Genomic DNA, 18,338 nt, shown 5'->3' on the forward strand with positions numbered 1-18,338 from the left:
TGACTGTATCGGCGCCGCCTCGTGCTCCCACGAGGAGCTCGAACAGTTCATACACTTCACTATTAGTCCATGTTCAAGTGCAGCAAGACCTGGGTGATATCCAGGCTTGGGCTGAAAAAGGCAAATAACATTTACACCATACAAGTGCCAGCCAATAACCATCTCCAGCAACAGAGGATCTTACTATCGTTCCTTGACATTCAGTGATATTACTTTTTCTGAATTTCTTGCTGTGAAAATCCTGTAGGATACTATTGAGCAGAAACCGAACTAGACGAGTCGTATAAATAATGTGGCTACAAGCGCAGGTCAGAGGCTAGGGACACTATGGCATGAAACTCATGTTAAGTCTCCCCAAGGTCTGTCAACCATCTAGAAGGGGCAAGTCAAGAATGTGATAGAATATTGTCCACTTGCCTGGATGTGTATGGCTTGAAAAGCTCCCTCAATGTAAGCAAAACAAAGGAGCTGATCATTGACTTAAGAAAGCAGAGTGGAGGCCATGCCCCAGTCTGTATCAGTGGTGCTGAGGTGGAGATGGTCAAGAACTTCAACTTTCTAGGAATAAATATCACCAACAATCTATTCTGGTCCATCCAGAAAGCATTGTAACTACAGAAAGCATACCAATGCCTCTACTCCTCAGAAGGCTAAGGAAATTTGGAATTTCCACAATGACTGTTACCAATTTTTATAGATTAGCATAAAAAGCATCCTGTCCAGATGCATGACAGCTTGGTCTGGCAATTTTCCTGCCCAAGATCTCAAGAAATTACAGAGAGTTGTGAACACAGCCCAGTGGATCATGAAAACCACCCTTCCTTCCATTGACTCCGTCTGCAGTTCCCGCTGCCTTCAGAAAGCAATCAACATAATCAAGAACTAGCATTAGCAACTTTTTTTATTCAAACAACGAAATTGCCCCAAATCAGCAAAGTATAATTCGAGAGCAGTACAGTGAGGCAGCAGTTGTTGACGGCGGCGGCAGCCTAGTAATTGGAGCGGCGCTTGCACCATTGTAGAGATGGGATTTGGGACTCTGAGATCTGAATGTTTTTTTCTTGCTTACCTTTTGGCTCTGTTAAATCTTTTAATTCTGGTTTTTGTAACCAAGTGGGTGCCAGTGAATGGCGACTGGGCACTTTTTGCTGTACTTATGTATTCCTATACTTAGTACATGTGACAAAAAAAAATCCAAGTCTAAATCTAAATCTGTTGAATTTGTAGTTATATCCAATTTGCTGATCAGCTTTAACACTTTCGTTGTAATTTGCTGAGAAATGATGCATTTTGTTGAAGCTTTTCATCTTGCACTCATTAGGACAATTTGCAAGATGCCAGTAAAGGGGAAAAACAGCATTTACACTATATAAGAGAAGGGTATTGAATACTTGGCAACTGGACTTTGGTCAGTAGAAGCATTGTCACAGAGAATGCAGCAGTTAATGATGATTGACTGTTAATTACCAGACTTTGTTCAGATTTCAAGGCTGACTCTGATGAGTCAGGGCGCTAATGTGCTGTATCTTCTGCACTCTCCATGACGAATTGTTCTGTTGAGTTGGAGTAGCCGGAGCAGCAGTGGGCAAGGAGTACAGCAAACCTGGGGCTGAATGGCAGCCGTGGAGTTTTCAGATTAAAAACCAGAGGAACGGGACCCAGATCAAGCTCAGTCAGAGCAGCAGTGGGAGAGCAGAGCAGGTGGAACCTTCACTGATCTCCTGAGGCGGCGTCATAGTTCAACAAGTGACGCAGGCTGAGAGGATTTGCTCCTTAAGAATCAGCTTATGGGACTGAGTGAGTAGTACTACAAGGGAGACAGATTGTAAAGTACTTATTTTTATGGTTTTAATTTGTTAGGAATAGAGTAATAGAGAGACAAAAATCTGATTTGATGAGTAATAGGTAAAATGAGGAATTTGGTCCTAGTTTATTGTTTGTAGTTGGTAAGGTTCACAATGGCGGGAGAACCCGGCTCCGTGAAATACTCCTTTTGCAATATGTGGGAAATCAGATATACTACCAGTGTCCATCGTGACCATGTATGGAGGAAGTGTGTTCAATCAGGGAGCCTTGGCTGACAGATAAGAACAGGAGTGGCAGACATCCTGTCCACTCTGAGACCTGGCTCTGAGGGAGCTGGACCAGTGTCAAGGACTCTTCACTTGTTAAAAAAAAAGAGTGACTCGGTGATGGGATACTGGCTTCTGTGGAGTTATTTCATTGGACGGATAGTGCTGGAGTCCTAGCGATCATTCCCCTCTCAAATTGATATACCGTGTTGGATAATTTTGGAGGGGTTGGTGCCTCAGTGGAATGCAACAACAGCTAAATTCGTGGCACCATGGTTGACTCTGCTGCACAGCAGTGGAGGAAAAGTACAGGGAGAGCTTTGGTGATAGAGACTCGATTGTAAGGCGAACTGTCAGTTGGTTTGGTGGCACCAAACGAGACTCTCAAATGGTATGTTACCTCCCTGGTGCCAGGATCAGGGATGCCTCAGAGCATTCTGAAGGGAGACGGTGAACAGTAAGCAGTTGCAATGCATGTCGGTACCGACAACATGGCTAATAACAGAAATAAGGTCCAATAACAGGAATTTAAACGGTTAGATAGTAGATTAAGAGGAAGACTATGAAGGTTGTGATCTCCAGGCCACTTACAATATCTTGTGCTACTGACTATAGGGATAAGGGGATAGGTCAGATGAACACGTGGCTAAAGGGATGATGTAGAAGGGAGGGCATTAGATTTTAAGATCATTAGAACAGCTTCTGGGGTAGGTGTGATGTTTACAAGCTGGACGTGGGTGGGACAAGGCAAATGGAAGGTCCAGAAAGCTAAAATGTAATTATTCTAATGCAAGGAGCTTGACTGGTAAGGCAGATGAACTTAGTCCATTGATCAGCATTGTTGCAATCACTGAGACATGGTTGAAGGATGGGCAGGATTGGCAGCTCAACATTCCAGGGTATAGAAGGGGATTGGTGGGGATTGAGATAAGAGCAATGGGGACATTGCATTATTGATAAAAGAAACCATCACTGCAGTAATGAGGAAGGATGTCATAAAAGAGTTTCTAAATAAGGCCATCTGGTGAGAGCTTAGAAATAAAAAACAGGTGAATATTTCACTGGGATTATGCTACAGACTTCCTAGCAGTCAGAGGGAGATGAGGGAGCAGATCTGTAAGCAAATCATGGAAAGGTGTAAGAGAAGCAGAATTATAGTTATAGGGGATTTCAACTTTGCTAACATTAGATGAGGTGGAATTTTTAAAGTGCATCCAGGAGACCTTTTTGTGCTAGTACATAGATAATCCTACTAGGGTTAGGAAGTGCTTGACCAAATCCTAGGGAACAGAAACTGGTCAGGTGGTTGAAGGTTCAGTGGACAAACCTTTTGGGCGTAGTGACCACAAATCTGTAAGTTTTAAAGTCATTATAGAAAGTAATAAGGATAGTGCAGAAGTTGTGTCTAAATTGGGGAAAGGTCAGTTTCAGTATCATTAGACAGGATCGGCCAAATGTAAACTTGCAGGTAAGTCTACATTTGGAAAGTGGGAAACTTTTAAAAGTAGTATAGTGAAAATTCAGAACCAGCGTGTTGCTCTAAGAGTGAAGGGCAAGGGCAGAAAGACCAGGGAACCCAGATGTCAAGAGATATCAAGAGTTTGACAAAGAAAAAGAAGGAGGCATATGTCAGGTACAGCACATTCAAAACAGGAGAGATTCTTCAAAATTATCAGAAGTGTAGGGGATTGCTTAAAAATAAATTGGGAGAGTAAAGACAGGCCATGAAATATCTTTGGTAGATAGAATCAAGGAAATTCTCAAGGCTTTGTTATAAGTACATTAAGAGTAAGAGGATTACTAGGGAACGAATGAGACCCATTAGAAACCAAAGCGGCAACCTGTGCATGGAGCCTGAGGATGTAGGTAAGTCCTTTAAATGAATATTTCTCATCTGTATTCACAGAGGAGAAAAATATTGCAGCCGGAATTTCAATTGGGATGGTGAGGTTCCAGAACATGTTAAGATTAAAAGGAAGGAAGTGTTATATGTTTCAGCAGGCAGAAAGGTGTGTTAATCCTTAGGGCCTGATGAGATGTATCCCAGCCTGGGAGGCAAGGGAGGAGATTGCTGGGGCCCTGGCGGAGATATTTAAACTTTGTTGGCCACAAGTGAATTGTTCGATGCCTGGAGGATAGCTAATGTGATTTCTTTGTTCAAGAAGGGCAGCAGGGTCAGGCCAGGTAATTACTGAGATAACAAGGTGTAGAGCTGGATGAACACAAGCAGCATCAGAGGAGCAGGAAGGCTGACGTTTCGGGTCGAGACCCTTCTTTAGAAAAATTACTGACCTGTTAATCTGATGATAGTGGTAGAAAAATTATTGGAAAACATTCTCAAGGTATTAATCATCACTTGGAAAGGCAGGGATTGATCAGGGATATTCAGCATGGATTTGTTGGAGGGAGATCAGTCTGACTAATTTAGTTGAGTTTTTTTGTAAAGGTGACTAAATATGAGGGTAGTGCAGTTAAGGTGGTTTAGTAAGACCTTTGACAAGGTTCCACATAGAAGGCTGGTGAAAAAGGTAAGAGCCCATGGGATCCAAGGCAAGTTGGCAAACTGGATCTAAAATTGGCTTGCAAACAGGAAGCAAAGGGTGAATGTGGAGCGATGTTCTTGTGATTGGAAACCTGTGACCAGCAGTGTGCCACAGGGATCGGTGCTGGTACCTTTCTGTTTTGTTACGTATATTAACAACTTAGATGTGAATGTAGAAGGTATAATTAGTAAGTTTGCAGATGACACAAAAATTGGTGATGATGTTGATAGTGAGGAGGATGGTCTCAGGTTGCAGTCTGATGTTGATCAACTGGTAAATTGGGCATTGCAATGACAGATGGAATTTAATCTTGTTACATGCTAGATGATGCATTTTGGGAGGTCCAGTAAGGGAAGGATATACACAATGAATGGAAGTTCTCTAGGGAGTACTGGGGAACAAAGTGACCTTGGTATAAAAGTCCATAGATCCCTGAAGATTTCAGTACAGGTAGATAGTGTGGTGAAGAAAGAATATGAGATGCTTTCCTTCATTAGCCAGGATATAGAATACAGGATCAAGGAAGTCTTGTAACAACTTCATAAAATATTAGTTAGGTCACAGATAGAATATTGTGTATAGTTCTGATCACCAACTATCAGAAGGACATGCTTACACTGGAGAGGTGCAGAGGAAATTCACCAGGATGTTGCCTGGGATGAAAATTCTCAATTATGAGAAGAGACTGGATACATTGGATTTGTTTTCCTTGGAGCAGAGAAGGCTGAGGAGGGATCTAATTGAGGTATATAAAATTATGAGAAACATAGAGTAGATTGTGAGAATCTTTTCCCCATGGCAGATATGTCTAAGACCATAGGCCATAAGTTTAAGGTGAGGAGTAAGTGGTTGAGAGGAGGTCTGAGAAAAAACAAGTTTTCACCCAGAGGGTGGTAGAAATGTGGAACGTGCTGCCTGAGAGTGTGTTGGATGCAGGTACTCTTGCAACATTTAAGAAGCATCTGCTTGGGCACTTGAAATGCCAGGGCATAGTAGGCTATGGACCAAGTGCAAGTACGTAGGACTAGCATAATTTGGTGTTTATTGGTCAACATAGACATGGTGGGCTGAAAGGCTTGTTTCTATGCTGTATGACTCTACTCATGTTCTGTACTACCAAATGACTGTTTCCCTTCTTTACATCATTGAGTTATGATGGTAGTTAGTTTAATATGAGATTCTTAGTCTAATAACATGCAGAGAAAGGTGAACCCACCTAGTTGAAATTGCATTTGTAGTAAAATAATTATTAATTCCTAAGTGCTTCACTAGGACACTTTTGCATGTAGTACCTTTTTGGGCTTTGGCTATATTTTTTCCACCATAATACTGGCATGCTTATGCAAATACATCTCTAAATGATACAATAAACCATCTGTTGCTTTAAATTTACTGCGCATGGCTCTGCAGAAAATAAATGTAACTGCCGACAAGACAACATTTTAAGCTCCATTTTAATTGAGTAGCCACTTCTTTAATTGTAAGACTTTCGATTCCCTTAATGAATGTCCTAATGATGGTATAACACAAGCATTTAGATTGGAAGGCGGGATTTATATAGAATTCTATTCATTGTTTCAGACTGAGATAGAGAATAAACCCAAAATATTTCCTTTGCTTTTCACCAAATGTTGTGGTCCAGCTCTTGAAACATAGATTATAATACTACTAAAGTTGAGGCTTTGATCTCATAACTTGACATCTGGTTACAAATGGATATTGTTCGTGTTTATGGCTGTGTTTCATAGATATAGAAGTCTAACTTAATGTATGAAAGTGATTTTGCTATTAAGAGTGCTGCAGTGTTACTTTTTATTATGGCATTTTAAGTTTGTTTTGTGTAGGCTTTCAAACCTGGCACTGATGATTTGTATTTGAAAACTTTTACATTCAGTGTGGTGTCGCATGAACAAATGCAAGTTCTGACCATATTTTACACTGATTCTTTTCATAGGCTGGTGCTTCACAAGTTATCTTCACTAATCCATTGGAGATTGTCAAAATCAGGTTACAGGTGGCAGGCGAAATCACCACAGGACCTCGTGTCAATGCATTCAGTGTCATAAAGAAATTGGGTTTCGCTGGGCTATATAAGGTACAGTGTGAGAATGATCTGCTAACAGCTACTTTTTTATCTCCTCCCTCACCATCCAAGATGCCAATCACTCCGTCTGGGTGAAATAGCAATTTATATATACATCTTTCAATTTAGAATACTGCATTAGCTGCTTATTATTCAGTCTGTGCTATATTGTTGAGAGTTATGATTCCAGCTGGTGGTATTTCATGACAAGCCAGATCCCAGAATGAAATCTGGTTTAATAGATTTTTTTTTGTTTTAGATAACATGGTGGTTAGCTACTGAAACATAACCATATGAAATAGCAGAGTTTCTTTCACAACAGAAAAGAAGTTTATTACACAAAAGATTGGAAAGTGAAACAAACCAAGTTATCTAAATACAGAATAGTTTGAATTTCTTAAAACACATTGCAAAAAAGTCTCCTCCTCTTTCCTGACCCTACCTGTTAGAGAGACTCAGATCCAAAGGAATTATCCGCTATATCAAAGCTTTAAGTTCAACTTGACTGATTCTCCCCAGTTCTTTGCTGAGAAATGTGAAGCTTTCTCACATGAATACTCTCAAAACAGACCGCTTAGACCTTCTCAGCTTCTAATAACCTCTGTATTTCTAACCAAACCCTCCTGGTCTGGAAGTAGCAGAAAGTAAACTTTTCTACTGTGGTGACTGTACTTTACCTAGACTCCTTTTTAGGAGATAAACAATATTTGCTTCTGACCCCAGTCAGGTCTCCTCTGAACTGCTCTAAAATGTTTATTTGCTGAATATTCTTTTAAAGAAATCCTTGATTATGCTGAACCAAAAATAAACTAATGGCCTTCAGTGTTTAATCCACGTGTTGTAGACCCCTACAGTAAAAACAATCTTCCATTAGCTTTCCAGGCGTTCCTAATTTTTGACTAAGTCAGTTTTCTGGAAGGACCGTCTCACCTAATTTGTTTGGAAATCCTTCCAAAACTAACGACCACTATATGCCACTTTTAAAATCCAATGGCAGTGAAGGAACAGGAATGTGGTTCCAAGTTAGAATGTTGTACGGCTTGGAGGGGAGCTTAGAGGTGGTGGTGTTCTCATGCATCTGCTGTCTTTGTCCTTCAGATGGTAGAGGTTGATGGTTTGAAAAGTGCTATCTAAGGAAAGTTGGTGAGTTACAAATCAGATGGTACATACCGCAGGCATTGTGTGATGCGACTGAAGCACATGAATGTGGAAAGTGGGGTGCCAATGAAATGGGGTGCTTTGTGCTGGATTGTCTCAAGCTTTTTGTGTGTTGTTGGAGCTATATCCAACCAGACAATGAAAACTATTCCAATACACACCTGACTTGTTCCTTGGTCATGGTAGGCAGGTTTTTGGGAGTCAGCAGGTTGGTTTCTTGCTGCAGAATTTCAGATCTTCTGTTGTAGCCACAGTAATTATATAGATGGGCCAATTCAGTGCCCAGTCAATGGTAACCCCTGGAATGTCGATAGTGCCATGTTCAGTAAGGATAATGCCATTGAACATCAAGGGCACTGGTTAGTTTGTCTCTTGTTGGAAATTGTCCCTGCATGACAATGCCATGATGCAAATATTACTTGATATTTTTCAGGCTAACCCAGGATATTTTCCAGGTCTTGGAGACGAATGGTTGTTGTCATATCTGAGGAATTGTGCAAAGTGTTGAATGTTGTGCATTTATCAGCAAACATGTCCTGTTATGACTTAATGATGGAGGGAAGGTCCATGATGAAATGGCTAAAGATATTTGAGCCTAGAACACTACCTGTAGGAAATAAAAACCAAAAGAACTGCAGAAGCTGTAAATCAGGAACAAAAACAGAACTTGCTGGAAAAGCTCAGCAGGCCTGGCAGCATCTATGAAGAAAAATCAGAGTTAATGCTTTGGGTCCGGTAACCCTTCCTCAGAACTAGGTCAAAAGTGTGCATGTGATGCAGCATGGCACTGAGTGAGGATCTCAGGATGCAGCGAAAGCAGCCATCAATGGAGTATTGAACATCATGGAGATACCTGTGATCCTGGGTGGATTCAAAGCATGAGGGATGAAACTTCAGTTGAAATCTACGTGGGGTGAGTCTGAACTGGAAGCAGTTACTGAGGAATGTGATATGGCTGTGGAAACGAGTTTTAGCAAATACCTAGTCAAACACCAGGATTGACAGTGAAATTAATGTCGGTGGACAAGAAGAAAGATTGGAATGGAAATCCCATCAGAGAGAGGAGCAGAACTTCTTCAAGGTGGGCATGCCTAGAAGAGATATGGCAGTGAGTTAAATAAAAGCCAAAAGAACTGCGGATGCTGTAAATCAGGAACAAAAACAGAAGTGGCTGGAAACGCTGAGCAGTTCTGGCAGCATATGTGAAGAAAAGTCAGAGTTAATGTTTTGGGATCTTATGGTGCATTGGTAGTATTCCTACCTCTGGGTTAGAGGACATGAGTTCAAGTCCCACCTGGTCCAGAGATGCGTCATAGTGTATCTGAATAGATTGATTTAAAAATGTGTTTTGAGTTCAGACCACAGAATAACAATCCCTCAAATCAGTTGCAACAACATTCTTAAAATACTCCTCAGCTAGGAGACCTAGGTTCAAGTGCCACCTGTTCCAGAGATAATGTACTAACATCAGTGAATAGGTTGATTAGAAAGTATCTACTCCTAGGAATTGCTGCATTGATGCCTGGGACTAAGATGATTGACCTCCCAACAACCACAAAATATTTTAATGACTCGAAGCAATAGATAATTTTACCCTTGATTTCCATTGAATCCAATTTTGGCAGATCTCCTTGATGCCATGCTCAGTCAAATGCTACCTTGAATCAAGGGCAGACAATCTTACCACACCTCACCTGTGAAGTTTAGCTGTTTTGTCCTTGTTTGGACCATAGCCATAACGTGTTCATAATTTGAATGGCCCTAGCAGGGTCCAAACCGAATAGCAGTGAGCAGGTTAATGCTGAGCAGATGCCGACTAGAAGTCCTGTCAACAACACTTTGCATCACTTTACTGATATCTTGGTTGATGTTTCGGACTACCATTGCTGTCAATGAAAAGTCCAAAAAAAAGTGCAGAGATAAGAAGAAACTGTGTTAGGTGTTTCTTGTGTTGTTGTTGGTGTAAGAAATTATAGGATTTATACTGCATGACTGACTTCAGAAACTCTAATTTTTACAATGGGGTGCCTATCAGATGAACATTTTGATGGACAGGTTGAACTGTTTATAGAATGAGAATGTTTATGTCAGGGATTGAGAACCTAAGTGAAATAATTGTTTCAATAAGAGATTACTTAAGGTAGTTTCAAAGTATTGAACTGTTTTTTTTTCGTGACTGAGGCTTTTTTTTTCTCCAATAGCGACACCAATAGTATGCAAACAAACTTTATTTTTTGTCAGTGAGATATGTCCATGCTGGGTGATTGGTGAGTATCCACGGAGAGGGAAGGTAAAGGATATGAAATGGGATCTATGTGTCAGCGTGATTTTAATAGAAGCTTTAAAAGCCTATAGGGATGCTTGGGAAATTGTGGGTATGAGTAGCAGGGGCATAGTGAGTCATGAGCATTGTCAGGGGCCATAGGGCATGGGCATGGGTAGGTGTTGGTAACATGGCACAGTGTGTATGATAAGTCATAAAGAATGGGTAGAAGATTATAAGTTGGCATGGGGATGTGAGAGGCACTTCGTCTGGGTACAGAGGTATATGTTAGCATAGTGCGTATGAAGGACCAGGTGATATCGGGACAGGGGTATAGGTTAGCAAGGAGGGTGTGGGGGCCATGTAAGTGGGTACAGGGCATTAGTTGGCATTCATTGGCATGGTTTGGGATGCTGCTTTGGAATCACAGTGTAAATGAGGCAAATGCAGAGCACTTTGTTGCTTCATCACACTGTGGGATGCTTTCCCAATTAGCATGTATTGTGGACCTTTTTATTTTGCCCCTCTAAATTTCAGGTCCAGTGAGAAATAAAATAACATTCTCAATTGGATGACAATTCTAATTGTCATCTACTCTAAACACTCTAATTCAGTGGTGGGAGTGGTGAGAGTGTGAGCCAGGGGGCAGCTGGGTAAGTGAACTAATATGTTTGGGCAGTGGCTAAACCCAAAACACTACACATGTAGTGTCTCCCATCCTCCTCCTCTAACCAAAAATAAAGACTCTGTGTGGAGGGTTGGTAAGATAAGCTTTATTCTCCTTTCTCTTTATATCTTTTGGAAATCTAGAGTAGAGGGGATAGAAACTCGGACAGTTCCGTGCTCCTCTTGTAGAATGTGGGAGGTAAGGGTCACCACTAGTGTCCCTTCTGACTTCACCTGCGAGAAGTGCACACAACTCCAGCTCCTCACAGACCATGTTAGGGAACTGGAACTGGAGCTGGATGAACTTTGGATCATTTGGGAGACAGAGGGGGTGATAGAGGAGTTATAGGGGGGTTGTCACACCGAAGTTACAGGATAAAAGTTGGTGAGTGACAGTCAGGAGAGGGAAAGGGAGTAGGCAGACAGTGCAGGGATCCCCTGTGGCCTTTCCCCTCAATAATAATACTACCGGTGCCACGGTGCCTAGGAATAGAGAGCGAGTGCAGCTGAACAGATGGCTACAGAGCTGGTGTAGAAGGGAGGGCTTCAAATATGTAGATCATTGAGATATCTTCTGTGGAAGGTGGGACCTGTACAAGAAGGACGGGTTGCACCTGAACTGGAGGGGCACTAATATCCTGGGCAGGAAGTTTGGTAGAGCTCTTCAGGAGGGTTTGAACTAGTTTGGCAGGGGGATGGGAACCGGAGCTATGGATCAGAGGATGGGGTAGCTGGTGTACAGGCAGATACAGCATGCGGACAGTCTGTGAGGAAGGATAGACAGTTGACAGGGCAAAGTTGCAGTCAATGCAATGGGTTGAAGTGTGTCTATTTTAACGCAACAAGTGTCAGGAATAAGGGTGATGAACTTAGAGCATGGATCAGTACTTGGAGCTATGATGTTGTGACCATTACGGAGACTTGGATAACACAAGGGCAGGAATAGTTGTTGGATGTTCCGGGGTTTAGATGTTTCAAAAAAAATAGGGAGGGAGGTGAAAGAGATGGGGGAGTGGCATTGCTAATCACGGATGGTATTACAGCTGCAGAAAGGGAGGTCGTTGAGGAGGGTTTGTCTACTGAGTCAGTATGGGTGGAAGTCAGAAACAGGAAAGGCGCAGACCCTTTATTGGGAGTTTACTATAGACTCCCTAGTAGCAACAGAGACACTAAGGAACAGATTGGGAAGCAGATGTTGCAAAGGTGCAGAAGTAATAGGGTTGTTGTCATGGGTGACTTCAACTTCCCTAATATCGACAGGAACCTTCAAAGTGCAAATAGTTTGGATGGAGCAGTTTTTGCCAGGTGTGTCCAGGAAGGATTTCTGACTCAATATGTAGATAGGCCAACTAGAGGGGAGGCCATATTGGATTTGGTGCTTGGCAATGAACCAGGCCAGGTGTCAGATCTCTCAGTGGGAGAGCATTTCGGTGATAGTGGTCACAACTCCCTGACCTTTACTATAGTCATGGAGAGGGATAGGAGCAGGCGGTTTGGGAAAGTATTTAATTGGGGGAGGGGGAATTACAATGCTATCAGGCAAGAACTGCGGAGCATAAATTGTGAACAGATGTTCTTAGGGAAATGCACGACAGAAATGTGGAGGTTGTTTAGGGAGCACTTGCTACGAGTACTGGATAGGTTTTTCCCACTGCGGCAAGGAAGGGATGGTAAGGTGAAGGAACCTTGGATGACAAGACATTTAAAACATCTCATCAAGAGGAAGAAGGAAGCTTACCTAAGGTTGAGGAAACAAGAATCAGACAGGGCTCAAGAGGGCTACAAGGTAGCCAGGAAGGAACTGAAGAATGAACTTAGGAGAGCTATAAGGGGGTATGAAAAAGCCTTGGCGGGTAGGATTAAGGAAAACCCCAAGGTGTTCTATACTTATGTGAGGAATAAGAGGATGGCCAGAGTGAGGGTAGGGCCGATCAGGAACAGTGGAGGGAACTTGTCTGTGGAGTCGTAGGAGGTAGGGGAGGTCCTTAATGAATACTTTCCTTCAGTATTTACCAGTGAGAGGGACCTTGACGTTTGTGAAAACAGTGTGAAACAGGCTGACATGCTTGAACATGTTGATATTAGGACGGAGGATGTGCTAAAAATTTTGAAGAACTTGAGGATAGCTAAGTCCCCTGGGCCAGACGAGATATACCCAAGATTGCTACGGGAAGCAAAGGAAGAGATTGCTGCACCTTTGGCCATGATCTTTGCGTCCTCACTGTCCACAGGAGTCATACCGGATGATTGGAGGGTGGCAAATGTTATTCCCTTGTTCAAGAAAGGGAATAGGGGTAACCCTGGAATTACAGACCAGTCAGTCTTACTTCTGTGGTGGGCAAATTATTGGAGAGAGTTCTGAGAGATAGTATTTATGATTATTTGGAGAAGCATAGTTTGATTAGAAATAGTGAGCATAGCTTTGTGAGGGACAAGTCATGCCTCACAAGCCTTATTGAATTCTTTGAGGATGTGACAAAGCACATGATGAAGGTAGAGCAGTGGATGTGGTGTACATGGATTTTAGCAAGGCATTCGATAAGGTTCTCCATGGTAAGCTCATTCAGAAAGTAAGGAGGCATGGGATTCAGGGAAATTTGGCTGTCTGCATATAGAATGATGTCCACTAGAAGACAGAGGGTCATAGTAGATGGAAAGTATTTAGCCTGGAGCTCGGTGACCAGTGGTGTTCCACAGAGATCTGTTCTGGGACCTCTGTTCTTTGTGATCTTTATAAATGACTTGGATGAGGAAGTGGAAGGATGGTTTAGTAAATTTGCCGATGACACGAAGGTTGGTGGAGTTGTGGATAGTGTGGGAGGCTGTAGTAGCTTGCAACAGGACATTGACAGGATGCAGAGCTGGGCAAAGAAGTGGCAGATGGAACTCAACCCAGAAAATTGTGAAGTGATTCATTTTGGAAGGTCGAATTTGAATGCAGAATACATGGTAAATGGTAGAATTCTTGGCAGTTAGATGAACAGAAGGATCGTGTGGTCCACGTTTATAGATCCCTCAATGTTGCTACCCAAGTTGATAGGGTTGTTAAGAAGGCATATGGTGTGTTGGCTTTCATTGGCAGGGGAATTGAGTAAAAGAGCCACGAGGTCATGCTGCAGCTCTATAAAACCCTGGTTAGACCACACTTGGCATATTGTGTTCAGCTCTGGTCATCTCATGAAAGGAAGGATGTGGAAGCTTTAGAGAGGGTGCAGAGGAGATTTACCAGGATGCTGCCTGGACTGGAGGGCACATCTTATGACGAATGGTTGAGGGAGCTAGGGTTTTTCTCATTGGAGTGAAGAAGGATGAGAAGTGACTTGATAGAGGTGTGCAAGATGATGAGAGGCATAGATAGAGTGGATAGCCAGAGACATTTTCCCAGGGTGGAAATGACTATTACAAGGGGGGCATAATTTTAAGGTGATTGGAGGAAGGTATAGGGGAGATGTCAGAGGTAGGTTCTTTACAGAGAGAGTGGTGGGTGCATGGAATGCGCTGCCGGTGGTGATAGTGGAGTCAGATACATTAGCGACATTTAAGCGACTCTTGGGTAGGCACATGGATAGTAGTAAAATGTAGGGTATACAGGGTAGTTTGATCTTAGAGTAGGATAATAGGTCAGCACAACATCATGGGCCGAAGGGCCGGTACTGTGCTGTACTCTTCTATGTTCTATGACAAAGGCTATGTGCAACATGATACACTTGGCATGTTGCCTGTCTTAGGAGTGCTTTCTCTGAAACTCAAACCTTACCAAAGTTGCTGAAGCAATTCAAATGTTTTACACAGCTCAGGTGGCTAAGTAAAGATTTAAAACACAAGTGTTAAATGTAAGTGATAATTTGTGTGTATTTTATAATTTTGAGAACCATTCTGGTTCTATCACTAGAAGTTGAATCCTTATTTATCACTCTAGATTTGTCTCCCGAATAGACAAATGTATGTTCGCTTGCAGATGAGGTTAAATCAGTAATACCAGACCTGCTGGCTCCTTGTTTTCAACCCAACACAGAGATGCCTTTGTGAACATAATTATCCTCCCCTATTAGGAAAATAGTTTATTTAGCTCCTTATTCACTCCTGTTACTGGCATAAAATAAAATTAGAATTTGAAAGAAGTCCTTGAGGAAGGTCTGTTTTGTTTACCAGACTCTTCCTACAACCTGAGATTGTAGTTTTTCTTTGTTTGATGTAGTCGCTCAGACACAATTGAAAATTAAGGAATTTAAGGTTGACAAAGTACTTGAAGGAGGGCATTCAATGCAGATTTTTCCAGAGAATGTGTTCAAGGTGTATCTGATCCAAGACCTTCATGCCAGACAAATTTATCCCCTCACAGCCACTGACTTGGAATTTTCTCAAGTAAAGGATCTTGATATTTGCACTGGATTGAATTCGAAGTTTTCAGCCTTTGCAAACAACATTAGCAAAAATAAGACACTTTTTGCATTGGCTTCTTTAGTGCAGCCTTCTAAACTGAAGTAATTGGCTAGAAGTGATTAACAGTAATAATGTTTGAGTTAAATCTGCCCTAATCATGCTCTGATTGGAGTTGGCTGAAGGAAAAGCACAGATTTCATAATTAAATAGCATACTCATGTTTTATTAACCATGTTTAATGTTAAGTAGATTCGATCGTGCAGTTTAATGTTCTGTTTGTTTTTAAGAATTCTTATCAGTGTTGATTCTTTATATTTGTTATATATAAAACAGCAAGTGTTTAACCTACAAGCTTGATTTAAGAGGAAATTAGCTCACTAGCAAAGCTTCTAATTCTGCCTTCACAAAACTAGTTTCGTTTGAAATTTGTATTTTTCAAAGTGGAAATCGTTTTTTAGCCCTTAATTGTAATAAAGATAGCAAAATAAAAGAAAAGTCACTGTGATCATCAGAACAACTGTGCTGTTGGCATGTTTCCAAAATTTGCATGAAATGTTTCTATGAAAACTTAGAGCACTCATAGGCTGGACTTCTCTTTCAGTTGCTATCAGTAAGGTTGCTGATCCTTTATGAAAGATTAGGTTGTTACTGCAAAAGGATTGGTAACAGATCAGCTCTCGTTACCAACTAAAACATAAGATGTTTCTTAAATGTAACATTGCCCAAAAGAATATTCTGTGAAATTGTTCTGGGCATTTTTTTTAGTAATAGATTTCTGGACTGCAGAGGTTACGGTGTGACAGAAAAATACTAGCATATGCGACAGGTGAGTTGGCAAATTTAAAAAAAACAAAGGCAGGTTTATACTTCTGGTGGAACTTGGATCCAAAACATGAAACTACGTATTCAATTTATGAATTTTTGCACTGCTGTGCACTTGAAGTGTTTTCTATTTTTTCAGAATTCCAGCATTTTTGCTTTTTTTATTATTCTGTAATTAGCTTTTATTGTTTTTTTAAATATCCAGTTTCAAACCACTATATTAACAAGTAAACATAGTTTTTGTGGCTAATCGTGAAATACTATTCAATAATTGATGAAAATATTTTCATACTTTAGAGCTACTTTGGCCATTATGTGGCTAAAGTTTTAAAACCTTGTCAGGAACATATTACTATAGTAAAATATTAATATTTTCAATAATACTTTGTTGCTGCATGATAGACTAAGGAAGTATCTGTATTTGTCTTACTCAATGATCCCTAATGCTAGAATTTGAATTTTTGTGCTTAAGTGATTTTTCTTTTAAACAAGACTTTGAAATGTTAGGTAGCCAATTGCTTTTTATGAGAACAGTTGCAAGAATTACACATCAGCTATCTGATAGTTTAACAACATTATTCCATATTGATCCGTATGGATTAGTAATTTTCAAGGTTAAATCTCTTTGTCATGTACTGAGTAACTGCTCTCTGGAAGGGTTGTGATAAGGAGCTATAATGCACAGTAGTAACCCTGGATTATAACTAAGTTTCTCAATCCTAGGGCAGGTCTTATTTCGGGCGATGTGGAATGGGGTTCTCTCGGGGTAGGCAACTTTATTATGTGCCAATCAGATACGTAAGTGGCCAGCAATGGTCTTTTCCTGAGACCAAAAAGACCTGGAAGCAAAAACCCTCCTGCTGGGTGCTGACCAATCAGAGGCCAATAGTTCTTTGTAAGCATTGTCACTAGAAATGATCTTAAATGTTGGCAGTGCACCCACCAGAGTCCCAGGATCAGCAATTGTCCCAATCTGAGGGTGAGTTAGAGTGTGATTAGGGTCCCGGGAAGAACGTCACTGGCAGGGGCTAATTGGGGGCTAGTTTCCAGCAACTACCCACTTTGCAATGGCAGGTCCTTTGATTGTGTGCTGAGTGCCTGAGGATGAGAAGCCCTTTCCAGGACCCTGCAAACAAACTCAAGGCCTGTGATGACTGGCTCAGTTGCCACTGGTTTGATACCTGTGGCAGTGGGATGAGATCTTTAAGTAGGCATTAATTGTCTACTTAAGGGCCACAATTGGTATCAGGGCAAGTAGGCCATTTGCACTTCATCCTATCCTAGTCTTAAGAAGGGCAGAAATGGGAAGGTGATGTTTCCCCACCCTTTCCTTCAGCCTGATTAAATGCCTCCTCTGCCTCCAAACCCACCTTGGAAAAAGGCATCAAATTCCACCTTGTGTCTATCCACAAATTCTCAAATGCTGAAAGTGTTCTTGCATGAACATGAGGTGAGGACCAGCTTGATTGTCATGTCTCACAAGGCAAAAAAAAATCAGTAGAATAAGAGATGTGTAGTATAACTTGATGCATAACTCTTAACTGGGTTGAAATAGTGAAGACTTCTGATGGGGTGCCACACATTAGATCCCTCACCCTATATGAGAAGAGCGTGTTGGAATCAGCTGGAGAAGAGGGCAACTGCTTATATGGTGAGGCTGTGACCTCAATGGGTAACCAGCAAGTGAGCATTAACGTGTTGTGCTGCACTGCTCACTGGTAACTCATTCTTGAGATTTTACCCTTTTTTTTAAAAACAACCAGTTCCCTGTCTTGTTTTACGCAAGTACTGGTTGGACCCAGCAAATGACAATGAGAAGGAACCTGCACTGCCTGCACTCAGTTGAACCGCCACCTCTCGGGGAAGCCACTCAACCCTCCAAAGATGGACTGACAAAGCTTTTATGTGCAACCACACACACACAGACTCACACACACACAAGTTCAGGGACTTTCACTTCAATGGGTTCTCTATGTAGATTAGAATTGGGAGTGCTATCTGGCAAGAACATCACTCTGACATCACTACTGCTGGTTAAAGGAACATCCCAGGACTGCTTGAGACCAGGCAATCACTTAGCCCAAGGTAGATGATGATCCCCTGTTCTTGGCCATTAGTGACTTCATCAAACAACACAGAAACACTCTGCCCCTGGCAAATCTGCCAATTCCTATGAGTAAACTGGATTGAAAATTGGAGAAGTCCATCAATGCTACCAGTTCTTCAGCTCTGGCATGCATGTGTCTGGCTGTCGCCATGGACAGGTCAGGTAGTGAAGTTAGTGAGAACTGCCGATGCTGGAGTCTGAGATAACACAGTGTGGAGCTGGAGGAACACAGCAGGCCAGG

At 41.7% G+C, this 18,338-nt stretch overlaps 1 protein-coding gene across 3 annotated transcripts in view; it reads left to right on the plus strand.

Moving 5' to 3' along the window:
• LOC109919150 (calcium-binding mitochondrial carrier protein Aralar2) overlaps positions 1 to 18,338 on the plus strand; it is a 222,699-nt gene that overhangs the window by 183,766 nt on the left and 20,595 nt on the right. For 2 of the 3 annotated variants that reach the window (XM_048617775.1, XM_048617779.1), the window contains exon 13: positions 6,570 to 6,710. The exons of the other annotated variant lie outside the window; for it this stretch is intronic. In XM_048617775.1, coding sequence (XP_048473732.1) covers positions 6,570 to 6,710 — 141 coding nt within the window. The remainder of the gene's footprint in view (positions 1 to 6,569; positions 6,711 to 18,338) is intronic. 3 annotated transcript variants of the gene reach the window in all.

This window comes from Rhincodon typus, chromosome 2 (genome assembly GCF_021869965.1).
Source record: "Rhincodon typus isolate 14 chromosome 2, sRhiTyp1.1, whole genome shotgun sequence".
Taxonomy (NCBI): Eukaryota; Metazoa; Chordata; class Chondrichthyes; order Orectolobiformes; family Rhincodontidae; genus Rhincodon; species Rhincodon typus.